Source organism: Orycteropus afer, unplaced genomic scaffold (genome assembly GCF_000298275.1).
Source record: "Orycteropus afer afer isolate SDZICR_OR568_19922 unplaced genomic scaffold, OryAfe1.0 scaffold00413, whole genome shotgun sequence".
Classification (NCBI taxonomy): Eukaryota; Metazoa; Chordata; class Mammalia; order Tubulidentata; family Orycteropodidae; genus Orycteropus; species Orycteropus afer.
The window spans coordinates 2,367,922-2,381,135 of record NW_006922000.1 but is presented as its reverse complement, the minus strand read 5'-3'; the positions used below and the strand labels follow the sequence as shown (position 1 = coordinate 2,381,135).

Genomic DNA, 13,214 nt, shown 5'->3' with positions numbered 1-13,214 from the left:
CCGTGCAGGGCACCCCGCTGCTGGCCTCCCCCAGTCCCACCTGAGACGTCTGTCGGGGGCCGCGTGTTTGTGCGTCTAACAGTCAGATTATAGACTGTTAGAGTCAGGGTCGTTGTCACCTTTGTCATGGCACTGGCCGCAGTACAGCCGTTCCCGAGTCTGGGAAGGGTGTCCCACCCCACGCCAAGTGCAGCTCCCCCAGCACAACACGCAGCCTCCCTGCTTCCCCAGTGAAGGTCTGTCTGCTGCTTCCCGGGGCGTCTCCCTTGGACCTCTTTGTCCAAAGCCAGGCACAGAGCCACCGGTGGCAGCTGTACCTCCCCGAGCCCAGGAGAGAGACTGGGAGGGAGCACTTTGTTGCCGTTGACTGTGGTTTGTGACTTAGGGGCCCTGGTTACAGAGTAGAACTTGCCCAGGGGGTTTCTTGGCTGTGATGTTGGCAGAAGCGGGTCGCCAGGCCGGTTTCTGCCGTGGTGCCGTTGCGGGGCTTGAACTGCTGACCTTCAGGCTCCTGGCTGAGTGCAGACTGTTCGTGCCCCTGGGACCTCCTCCTTCATGGTTTTCTTTGTTGTGTTTGCAGGACTCTCCTTCAGCAGCTGCAGAAGCTGCAGACCTTGGTGATGGGCAAGGTTTCTCGGACCTGCAAGTTAGCCGGCACGCAGACTGGCACCTGCCTCATGGTGGGTCCCCAGGGCCGCCTCCCCCAGCTCCCAGTCTCCCCTCCTGGGGCTCACGTACCCACTTGCACCCACCCGCCCTCCCCCAGCTCCCAGTCTCCCCTCCTGGGGCTCACGTACCCACTTGCACCCACCCGCCCTCCCCCAGCTCCCAGTCTCCCCGCCTGGGGCTCAGCCTGCAGGCCCCTACCATCTTGCCAGGCCTTGCGTGTGGGAGCAGACCGCTGGGCTTGAGCATCTGGGCGTTGTCTGCCCCGGGGTCGGGGAGCGCCCTCTGGGCCCTGGACTCACCTGCCCTGCTCTGCCCCCTCAGGTCGTCGTGTTGTGCTTCGCGGTGGCATTCGGCAGCATTTTCCAGGGCTCTGGGCCCTACCCCTCTGCCACAAAGATGGCCCTGCCCAGCCAGCACTCCACGCCGGAGACGTACACAGCCTCTGTGGGTAAGCAGCCGCTCGGCCACCTGGGAGTGGCTGCTCCCGTCTCGAGAACTGGGTTCCTCAGCTTTCTGAAAGGGGTCTCGTGAATGTGTCCAGTTTCTGTGCTTCTCCAGAGGGAGGGAGGGGAGAGGGAAGTGGGGCCAGGCTGCTGGTCCTCCCCTGGGGCCCCTCCCCTACTGGACGGAGGCGCCCAGAACGTTCCAGACTCCGCTGCTCTAGATTACGTTCTCTGATAGATTCTGACTTCTCCTTCATAAGCGCTGATGGCAGTAGGAGGGATATAAACTTTGGGTGTGGGGTAGGGGGCATTAAACTTTCCATGAGATTTAAGGGCACCCCTGTGTTTCTGCCTCCCCCTAGTCAAGTTGTCTGTTACCACGGCAAGGGTTTCTAAAATGAAAGAATCCATCTGCATTAAAAAACATTATACCCAAGGTTGAGGGGGTTTGGAAACTCAGGCCTTGGATAGGAAGTGATGGTAATCTCACCGGCCGTTACCCCCTTTAAATATGTGTGGAGTGAAGGTGTCATGTGAAGACCAGACACTGAGGGGAACCAGTGTGGAATGGCAAGGTCACGGACCTGGAGTCGGGACAGCATTGGCGCTCTGGGTGACCTTGGTCTCCCTGGCAGGTGTTTCCCTGCCGGGTTTATGGCGGAGGTGCTAGCCGGTCAGGAAGTCTTTGCTTGCCAGGGTAACGCGTCCCTGAATTTCAGTGGGAGCCTATGGGAGTGCTGCTTCCGTGTTGTAGAGGATTGCCACAGGGCCTCCTGGCTCCGTCCTGGCCAGACCCTCTCTGCCTGTTGGCCGATGGCTTGGTCTTGCCCTTGCTCCAGGTGCTGAGAGGAAAATGTAGTGTCCTGTCCTGGTCCCTTGTCTTCCTTTAGGGCTCCTCGGTGGGGTGCTTCTAACTGTAGCTGGCTGTGCTCACCCCCTGGTGTGGGGCACCCATTGTATGTAGGTTGTTGTCTCTAGGCAGTTGTCCTTCTTTCTTTCTGTTTTTCTTTTTGTCATTGTGGTTTGATGAAAGTTTATAGAGCAGATTAGTTTTCCATCAGCAGTTCCTACGTGTTTCCTTTGGTGACATTGGTTGTAACCCTCTCATGTAGCAGCACCTTGCCCGTGCCTCCCCTCTTGTCCTTCTTTCCTGCCCATTCTGCCGTCTGAGCTTTGTTTAGAGGCAGATGCTGCCCTCGGTCTCATGGGGTTTTGTTCTGAGGAGCACGTTCCTCCTGAGTGTTACTGTTTGCTTCATAGGCCTGTCTGCTGTTTGGCTGCACAGTGGTCCTGGGGTGGGCTCAGCTCCAGGTTGAAGGGTGTCTGTGGGCTCAGTCTTGGGGCGTTGTGTTTTTTGGTGTGATCAGGGTGGCGGTTAGCTTTGTGCTTGTTTTCTGTCTTCTTGCTCTTCACATGCTGTGCAATTGTTACAAACTTTATGGAACGCCACCTCCAGTTGGCACCCTCATCCTGGGTCATGAGGGCACCCGTGTCCTCTTTGTCCCCCTGCCCCGGTGTTGGTGAGGGGAGGTGTGCACCCTGGGGTCCCCGGCTCATTGTTGCTCTGCTCTGTCCTCAGTGAGGTCCAGGAACCTGCTCACCTATGAGGAGCACTCTCCCCTGGAGGAGACGCCCAGCGCGGCCTCGCCGGGGGAGCTGGGGGGCTGGGACAGGGGGTCCTCCCTGCTCCGGCCGCCAGGGCTGGGGTCCCAGCCGGACGTGGATCTGCCCCAGTTCGTGCTGTCGAATGAGACGAGCCTGGAGAAGGCCATGCTCCTGCAGCTCCAGAAGCACCTGTGAGTGAGATGCACCTGCTTCCCCCTTGGTGCCTGGGGGGCCGTAGTCATCACCATGGAGTGGGAGGCAGGGCTTATCCTGGACCTGGCCTGTCCCCTTCCCCTACCTCGTCAGGCGCTGCTTATAGAAGCAGGGGCCGTGGGAGTCTGCTGCTTGTCAGCAGTGGCCCTGAGCCGAGAATGGGACAAGACCTGTGTCTGCTGCGTCAGCAAGGGGCTGGCAGTGGTGGCCCCAGGAGGGGGAGCGCTGTCCTCGTCCTCCCCCCAGAGCCACACAGGCAAGCATACAACTGGGTCGCACCGTCCACACACAACCTGGAGACAGACGTCCGCTTCCTTCCAGCTGGAGCACATACATGGCGGTGCACGTCGGAGTCCCTGGGTGGCACGATTGCTTAAGCGCACCTCTGCTAGCCAAAAGGTTGGCAGTTTGAACCAATCCAGAGGCAACTTGGGAGGCAGGCCTGGCAATCTGCTCTTGAAAGGAACGGCCAGAAACGCTACAGAGCAGTTCTGCTCTGCACATGTGGGGTCTCCACAGGTCAGAATCTACTGGACAGCAACTAGCAGCAGTGTGATGTGTATCAATGTACACTTTTATAATTTACGTGCCAGTGACTCTGTCTTCATAACAATCATGCATCTATATCTATATCACAGCATTGTGTGTGCACACGTCCCCGTATTGAAATGAAGGTGTGAGTGGCTCCTGGTCTGAGTTGTTGCCTCTAGACAGTAATGGCGGAAATTCCTGTTATAAACATAGGGCTTATAGGGCTACTGAGCCAAATATCAAACGCACGGCTGTCAAGCCAGTTCTGGCTCATAGTGACTCTGTAGGACAGAATAGAACTGCCCCATAGGGTTTCAGTCTAAGTCTTAGTCAGTTTTCTGACTAAGGCTGTCAGTCTGTACAGAAGCAAATTGCCTCCATGGAGCGGCTCGTGGGTTCGAACCACTGACCTTTCAGTTAGCAGCCATGCATTCAACCACTGTACCTCCTGGGCTCTATAGGACCACACGTATTGTTACTGAGGAAGGGGAGGGACCTGGGTATACCCGTCACCACGGAAGGAGGACTTGCACACACACACACGGTTAGGTGTGGATGGTTGGTGATTGTCTGTTATGATATTTATTGTTATTTCGAGTTAGTTCATTTTTTTATCTTTATCTGGCTTATGAGCTGTTCTAGAATGGGAATGAGACCGTATCACCCTCTTCCCAGAGTCTAACAAAGGGCCGACCATGCCCTGTTAGTAAAGGACTTTGAAGCAGTGTGGAACACGCCTGCATCTTGCCTCCATGTTGGGTTGGGATGTCAGCCCTTGGGTGGGGGTGCAGATTAGAATGTGGATGGTGAGGGAGCCTGGTCGTGGAGACACTGAAGACAGAGAATTGCTGTTTGGGGGGAAAAGGTTGGGAGACACACATGGGCCATCTCACAGAATGGCAGTGGTGGAAGGATCGTGTCACACGGCAAAACACAAGGGGTAATACATTTCTCCCTGTCTGTGCCTTCACAGGGTCAGCTCCAAGCTGGAGGGGAACGAAACGTTGAAAGTTGTCCAGCTCGACAGAAGAGTGAACACCACCTTTTAAAGAGGCGACCTCCACCCACCCCTTCCTCCTAACCCCACTTCCTCATCCCCAAACCACCTGTCATAAGCTTTTTCCTTTGTGCTGCCCGATCTTGATGAAGCAGTGGATGGGCGTTGGGGGCTATGGATGGCAGGAGGCTGTGTGTCTGCGGGCAGTGGGAGCATCCTACCCCCGTCTCCGTGTCCCCCGCAGCACGGAGTCAGTGTTTGCCTGTCCCTCCATCTCTTACTGCCGTAGGAAATGGTGTGGGGCTGGGCGTGGAACGAGCGGGCTTGTTTCCACCGATAGTGCCAAAAAGATCCTGCGGGATCCTCGCCTCTGGGAGGGAGAGATGACTCTCGTTTGTTTGAGACCCGAGACTCCGGCCACAAACACATCGCACTCCCGGTCCCGCATCCTCCTGTCCTCCTCCCGGGGCTCCGACTGCAGCCCAGGGCCTGGGCGTCCCATCACACCCTCCGCTCTGTCCTCGCCCCGTCGTGGCAGTGGCCTGGCATCTCAGGCCACACGTGCGGTGCCCGAAGGCCTCAGGCTCTCCTCCAGGCGCGTCTGTCCCCTTGCTGCTCGTAGGATCCCCGACGCTGGTTCCCACAAGCCCCAGTTCCACCTCCCCGGCTTCTCCTCCCCATGTGTAAATAGTATTTATTAGCGTTCAGGGGCTGCCTGTCAGCCCCCACACTGAAGGTTCCATGCCTCTCCCAGGCCAGCAGAGCTTCTGTCGACTTATGAGAGAGAGCATGGTCAGCTCTGCGTCCCATTGCCCCCAGGCCCTGCTTTGTGGCCTTTCCCTCTGACTAGAGGTCTGTGAGTGATGCCCAGAGACCCCTTACGTAGCGTCCCCTGTAGAGGGAGCTCAGAGTGTGATGGCATGTGCCACGCTCTGCTCTGCTGCTCCTTGGCCTGAGCGTTTATTGTCCTGCGTCCCGTATGGAGGGGACCCTGACAACAGGGACTGTGGACAGCCTTGCCAGCTTGTCTCCACACCTGCCTCTGCCCCCAGCCCTGTTCCTGCTCAGCCTTCCTCTCTCCCAGCCTCAACCAGGAGAGGGCCTGGGGCGCCTTCCTGGGCTGGTGGAGGTGCCCTTTGTGTACCCACATTCTTCCCTTTATAATCAAGTTTGCTGCTTTGCAGTTCACCCAAAGAGACGACCTAACCCACCTCCCTGCTTTGACTTCTCTTTTTTAATGAGTAAAAGTAACTTTTGTAGTTAAAGAAAAAAAACTTTCCTTTTTCTTACAACCCAGAAATGGAAGTTGCCTTTGTATTGTATCATTCAGCAGCTCCCCGAAGTGTGTCTCCTGGCTTGTAAAGATTTCGCCTAGGAAACGTACTTACATTTTGTATTTTATTACTAGTAGAAGTGGAGGCACAGCCAGGATGCTTCTTAGAAGTGAGAATGGGGAGACTTCGTCTCATGTGCTTTGGATGCGTTAGGAGGAGGGACAGGTCCCTGGAGAAGGACATCATGCTTGGAAAAGTAGAGGGTCAGTGAGGAGGAGGAAGCCCCTCAGTGAGATGGATGGATTGTCACTGTGGCTGCAGCAGTGGGCTCAGACATAGCGGTGACTGCGGGCACAGGACGGCACGGCGTTTCATCTGTTGGACCCAGGAACACTGTGAGTTGGCACCAACTGGACAGCGCCTGACAACATGCTTGGTAAAGCTAGGGGTCGGCCATGAAGAAGAAGACCCTCAACAAGATGGATGGACACAGTGGCTGCAGCGGTGGGCTCCACGCAGCAATGATTGTGGGCATGGCGCCGGACTGGGCGGGGTTTCGTTCCTTTGTACACGGGGACCCTATGCATGGCGTCAGACTCAACTCAACAGCACCTCCTACAACAGCTGAAGCGCTGGGAACGAGAGGGTCTCTCTCTCTGTGTGTCTCTCTCTCTCCTCTGCCCTCTCTGTCTGCCAGCTGCCTGCATTGTCATCGGCATCTGTACTGACGAGGGATTAAACCCACCCACGGCCTTTGATTCCACAGCGGTAACTGGGTTTGCTGCACACGTGAGCGGGTTCCAGCTTGTCTGCTCTGGTGCATTTGGAGCTCTCAGGTGTGGTGGGGAAGCTCAGGGAGGCAACAGCCTAACTCTTCTCCTTGGTGGTGTGTGGAAGCTGTCCTGGTAACGCTGTGTCTGCCTGGTTCTCACGGATGCACACCAGGCTGGGCCAGGGGACGGGGGCTTGCCAGCAGCCTCCCGCCTCTGCCCCTGTCTGCCTTATCTCTCCTGCTTGAGCTCCTCCAGGGCCCGGGTAGGATGTGAGAAGTGTGGGCCCCTGCAGACTCGCCCCTCTCTGTACGTTTTTATGTAAATACCACAGTGACCCACGTGTGTCAAAGGAGGACTGTGCTCCAGCGAGTTCCATGCCTCGTTTCCCAGAAGGAGATCACCGGGCCCTTCTTCCCAGCCGCCCCGGGTGGACTTGAACCTCAGTCTCTCGGTTAGCCGAGTGCATTAACCATTTGCACCACCCAGGGACTCCAAAGAAGAAATAAGTTGATCGCATTTTCCGTCATGTAGATAGGTGTCCCGCCACCTCTGTGGTTCCTCTGGTTACGGAGATGACTTGGAGAAGTCCAGGGAGCCCGGCCTTATCCCGGGTGAGCCCGAGCATCAGTCAGCATGGTTCTCTCGACTTTGCACTTGAAGATGGAGGCTGAGTGAAAGGCAGCGGGCTGGCTGCAGGATCAGTCTGATGTGCTTGGACCCTGGAGTCCTGCTCACATACAGAGAGTGGTGGGTAGACATATGGCCGGGGACAAGGGTGAGCTCTGACACCAGTGTAGAAGAGTTTATTCGCCTTTTTGAATTAATGCGAAGACGTTTGATTTGGGGACCTCATCCATAGATTATGAAGGCAGGTTTCCATCACCTTATTTAGCAGCCAGCTCTAAAGACCGTGTTTGTTATTCCCCCAAGTCTTTCTGTTTCGCTCGAATGCCCAGGGAAGCCATGGCCCTGCTGCACTCACAGAGCAGGCGCTGAGTTGACCCCTCGGTGCCCAGCAGTGTTGGCATTGGCGTCTCATTGAGATTCTTCAGCTTTCTGGGGTCTCCCCTCCATGTACTCCCTCCTGTCTCCTCAGACTGAGCAAAGCATAAAGCCAGAATCAGGCCCTTATGGGACCACCTCCTCCAGCTGTCCCCCAAGATGTGTGTGTGAGCACAACTTTGAAATGGAGGCACCCACCCCCAGGAGAGAAAACAGGCAAGGTAGCCGTGCTCCCTTGGGTGGCTGGGGGTGAAAAGAGGCTGATAGTGGCAACAAGGTTCGAGAACCGTGAGACAATAAATTTGTATTCTTATTAAGAAACAAAACAAAAATCACATTGCCATCTGGATAGGACCCCAGCAATCTTCTGACCCCTGGTCTTCATTCATTAGAGTCGTTCATATTTTTATTTAAATCCACTTGTTGGTTTGATGTGCAGTTGTATACGTTGCCTGCTTGTAGGTGAAAAGAGGCCCCGTGATGTGTCTAGGTTAGGATGGAAAACACAGACACTTGGAAAGCATAATTCAATCCATAACTGGTTAGAGCTCTGGCTGGCTGAGTGACTGTCTCTGTCACGTATGTGCATACACATTCCTCCTTTAAAGATACCTATCTGTGCCTTACACATGCCTTACATGTGAGTCCAGGGTGAGCCCCAGGTCCACGGAATATTGTATACGTAGCCTTACAGTCCTAGACTGAACGGACCCATTTCCCCAAGGCTCAAAAATGGTTTCCTAAAACCGAGTCCCTGTCCGATTTGCACATCCGGGGAAGAGCATGTACTCCAGCCAGGAGTCCCATTATCTGGCTGCACTATGTTTAGAGAGGCCAGCGAGGTCATTATCTCCCCCATGGATTTCCAGTGCACCTGAACCTGGAGGCTTCATGCAGGCAGAGGACGTGGGGCTGTTGTATCTGGGTTCAGGAAGGCTTGATCTTGTTTTCTAGAAGGAGTGGAAATGGCATTTCTTGAGCATTGACCAGGTGTCAGCAGCGCTGGGCTCGGTGAGTTTCCAGTCTTGAGTGTATAGAACGCAGGATGACTCCGCCTCCGTGGCCCGTCACAGTGCGACGGTTGGCAGCTGTGATGTGGGAAGGTCTGCAGTTGGGTGGATTGGCAGTTTGTTCCTTCCTATGAGCTCACCAGACCTTTATGCTGTGGGGAACATCATGTCCGCCCACGACGGCCCTGCAGGGCGAGAGCACGGCCTGGACTCATGCTGGACGTGCCCACAGATGTTCACCCAGTCTTTCATCCCACCTCATGTGGGCCCCGCTGGTGGGCTTTGCATCCTGGGAAAGGAAGCCAGGGGTTGGGGCTCCGCTGATTCTCTGTCCCCTCCTCTGCTCAGTGGAGAACAAGGCTTTGTGCCCTGGGGACCTGCAGTACTTGGGAAACCTCCCTTCCAGAGAAAAATGCCTTCTGAGTCTGTGAGCCACCAGCACTGTGACACTGTGAGCGGACTCGGGACTGCGACCCTGTCCCTGCCGCAGGGCTTTCCTCTTTGTAGCAGGTTACACAGCCCTGCAGGGGATGAACTCGGCCCACGTGCTCCGTCATCTGTCCTGTGCACCTCATTGTATGTGCATGTTGATCCCGTGTCACAGCTAAGTGAACACCAAAAATAAATGTAGGGGCCGTGGACTTAGTTTTTTTTTTTGGGAAAAAAAAAACAAAATTGCTATGCTTTTGTATTTCCATTTCTCGCAAATAAATACTTTCCTGAAATCGTAAAACGTTGCCCAGTCTTTAAAATCCCAGTAATCTGGTTATAAAAGCATTTGGCTTTTGTTTTGCTCATGGGCCTGTGGACGTGAGCTGAGCCGTGTCTCTCCTGATGGCCCCTCCTCTGAGCTGAAAGGCGCTGCCAGGAAGCCACTGGTGTGGAGCCCGGGGCTCACCTGGGCAGGACGAGACAGTGAGGCTGCCCGGGTCTCTGGGACAGGTGCCGACGGCGCTCCCCGAGACTGGCCTGGCCGTCTTCGGCGCTCCTGCACCTCCTCCTGACTCTGCTTCCAACCCTGTGGATTCGATGGTGCTCCCTCCGTCTGGGTGTTGGAGAAAGTTGCTGGGACCCCAGCAGCCTCTGAGGCCGTCTGGGGCACAGCTGCTTGCGAAGCCCCGCTGAGAGGCTGAGTAAAGGGGCTGGCACCCACCACCAGCCCTGAATCCAGATGCCCTTTCTCTCCCTCGCAGAGAGTGGACCCCTGAGCCTCTGAAGCGGTGTCTGGCTGTTGGGTTAGAGACTGAAACCTCGTGGCATCCCCACCTGAGAAAAAAATTTTGTCTTTCAGCAGCAAGCCTAAGCAGACCAGACTTGGGGAGCAGTGACCCCTTGCTTCCTTTTCCCCTGGGCATCTTGACTGTCTCCCTCTTGGTTCCTGCACAGAGTGGGGCCTTTCCCGGGGAGAACTGTTGTAACACCCCCCACCTCCTTTCTCCTCTCCGGAGCTGATGGGGAAGGCAGTACTGCCACCCCTGGCAGGGGCACGTCCTATTTTGAGAGCCCTCTGTGAGCACTGAAAGGTCAAATCAGAGGCCATTCCAGCCCCGAGGGCATCTCGGAGGGCACAGGCGGGCCTGTGGGTCAGGGTAACGCCGGCTGCTGAGCAGTTAATCCAACTCATGACGGCCTGCGTGTGTCGGCGCAGCTATGCTGCAGGGAGTTTCCCGGGATCACCGGGCTGGTCCTCAGTGCACCTCTGGGTGATCTCGAACCGCCAACCTTCCTGTTAAACAGCTGAGCACGTACACCGTTGGCACCACCCAGGGACACCAAGCCGGGAAATACATCTTTGCTGATGATGTCAAATGTATATATATTTATGTATGTATTTTTTTTTCCCAGTTGCACTTGCAGAAGACCTGTGCCTTCCACCAGCCTCATGCATGTGTTGTCTAGTGGACCCGCGGGCCAGCTGTGGGAAGGTGGAGTGATGGTGGCCCACGGTGCTGGGCTGAAGAAGTGGGCGTGGTGAAGGCGGGGCTGGGTCCTGACGCAGCCAGTGCTACGGCGCAGGGTCAGGAGGCAGCTGCCATCGCCCCACCCCCGTCCCACCCCAGCCCCTCCTCCGGGAGCCTGCTTGTCGCTGTGCGTGCCCTGGTCGCACAAGGTTCCTCCAAACGTGGGCTTGGTCGCCCGTCGAAGTGAGCCCGTTCCACAAGGGGGCCGTTTGGATGCTCCACTGGGTTTGATCCCTGGGTGTGGGACACACACAACATGCCCATCAGCACAGAGTGGAAGACCAAGCGAGACGCCCATCCAGTCATCTGTGAAATTGTCCAAGTCGCCGCTTGGGGGCTGACGGCACTTGGTCCCTAGCATCTGTGAGCCAGGCCGGGACCACCAGGGGGCGCTGTCTCCTGATAGGCTGTGCCCCTTGGCAGTGTTGTTTTTCTTTTTCTCGATTGGCTGAAAGTTTACAGAGCAAATTCGTTTTCCATTCCACAGTTTCACACACACTGTTTTCTCCCGGCAGTTTTCTGGCCCACGAGCACCCAAGGCTCAGCCCTTTGCCCTTTGCCCTTCGCCCTTCGCCCTGTGTGAAGGTGGAGGGATGGAATAGCCACTGAGGGTACCTCGGGGCTGCTGCGCACACTGCTGCATTGCTCTCCAGTCTGTCTCCGAATAGCCCACGAAGCAGGGCTGCCAGAGTGTTTGCAACCACTCCTCGGAGCCACGATGTCCAGCAGACAGGTCGGTTCAGTTTCTTGAGGGCTGTGTGACTGATGCTATGCACTCGCGCTGTTTCAGAGGCGGAAACCTGCCACCCTGGAGGTGATGCAGACCCACAGCGCCCCTAGAGGACAGAGTGGAACTGCCCACAAGGTCTCCAAGGCTGTCAATCTTCACAGAAGCAGAGCCTAAACCACACCCACTGGAAAGCAAAGCCCCAACCACACCCAGTGCCGTGCAGTCAATTCTGACTCACAGCGCCCCTAGAGGACAGAGTGGAACTGCCCACAGGGTCTCCAAGGCTGTCAATCTTCACAGAAGTAAATCCCAAACCAAACCCACTGGAAGCAAAACCCAAACCACATCCACTGCTGTGTAGTCAATTCCAACTGACAGCGCCCATAGAGGACAGAGTGGAACTACCCCAGAGGGCTTCCAAGGCTGAAATCTTTGCAAAAGCAAACTGTCTCACCTTTCTCGCTGGTGAGTTGGAACCGCAGACATTTTGGTAGCAGCTGAACACTTAACCACTGGGCCACTAGGATGCCTTCAAAGGAAGAAGCGTCCCTGAAAAGAGGAAATGTAAACATTGGTGGAGAATGAAACCACCTACCTACTTAGAACCACTGGGACAGAAGAGGTGCCTTTAATCCCGAAACTATTCCTCTCCTGTGCTCATTCTGGTTACCCCTATGACTCATGTGTTTACTGTGTGCTAACCAACCAGGTGCCAGCAAGCCAACTCGGATTCCTGGCGCCCCACGTGTGTCAGAGTGGAACTGTGGGGTTTCAAGGCTGACCTTTCTGAAGCTCATCGCCAGGCCTACCTTATGCAGCACTGCTAGGGGGTTTTGAACCGCTAGCCTTTTGGTCAGCAGCCAAGTGGTTAGCCGTTGTGCCTCCCATAGACTCCTTAGGAGCTTTGGTGTTACAGTTCCTAAGGCACTTGACTGCTAACCAGAAGGCTGGTGGTTCAAACCCACTAGCCACTCCTCAGAAGGAAGGTTGGGCAATCTGCTTCCGTAGAGATACCGTCTCGGAATCCCAAGGAGGGGTGGCTATGACTCCAGGACACATAACAACAACAACACAGACTCTGCTAACATCGTTTAAATGACTCTTAACAGTTGATGTGGCTTTTTATGATGGTTGGAGATATTTTTATTGCAAATGAATATAGAAAAAAAAAATAGGAAAGGCCTTGGTCATCTCACAGTCACTCCTTGTGACCCTACTCCAGGGCAGGGATTGTCTGGGACCAGGGACGGAAGTGGAGCTCACAGGGAGGGAACACATGTATGATGTAATCCAAAGAAAGACTAGGAAGAGTCCTGTCAGAGCCATGACAGTGTGTTCCTGCAAAACAGTTCGGCTTGTGAAGCATTTTATTGCAGTGATATTGTCCGTAGCTAGGAAAGTAGAGGACACGGAAACACTGTCAGTCTTACGCCTTGGAGGTAACCACTCTGATTTCTTGTTTCATTTACTTTTATACCTAAATGAGGCACTTCTGTGCTAATACTTGGCATACCGAGTTTAGACATTTGCTGCTAACTTCTTGTTATGGTATCTGAGAGTTTATGAGGTCCTTTTTGGGTTTAACATCATTTTAGCTACGTGAAGGCCCTTCGATAAATAAACAGATTTGTCTTCAAGGAGGCTGATCACCACCACTACCACCCACTGCCGTCCAGTTGGACCTGACTCATAGTGGTCCTTCCTTGGGTTTCCGAGGTAGTACCACTATGGAAGTAGACTGCCCAACCTTCCTTCTGAGGAGTGGCGGGTGGGTTTGAACCACCAGCCTTCTGGTTAGCAGTCAAATGCCTCAGGCACTATGTGACCAGAGCTCCCTATGTTGTTGTTTTTGTTATGTGCCCTCAAGTCAGACCTGACTCAAAGTGAACCCTCCTTGGGTTTCCGAGGCAGTATCACTACGGAAGTAGATTGCCCCATCTTCCTTCCAAGGAGTGGCTGGTGGGTTTGAGCTACCAGGGAGAGAGAGAAATTTATCTTAGGAAAAT

The 13,214-nt window shown here is 55.0% G+C and overlaps 1 protein-coding gene across 1 annotated transcript in view; it reads left to right on the top strand.

Annotated features, from left to right (window-relative positions):
* Positions 1 to 4,510, top strand: part of CREB3L2 (cAMP responsive element binding protein 3 like 2) — a 108,790-nt gene extending 104,280 nt beyond the window's left edge. The window contains exons 8-11 of the mRNA XM_007953795.1: positions 581 to 680; positions 991 to 1,117; positions 2,692 to 2,908; positions 4,435 to 4,510. Coding sequence (XP_007951986.1) covers positions 581 to 680; positions 991 to 1,117; positions 2,692 to 2,908; positions 4,435 to 4,510 — 520 coding nt within the window. The remainder of the gene's footprint in view (positions 1 to 580; positions 681 to 990; positions 1,118 to 2,691; positions 2,909 to 4,434) is intronic.
* The last annotated feature ends 8,704 nt before the right edge of the window (positions 4,511 to 13,214 follow it).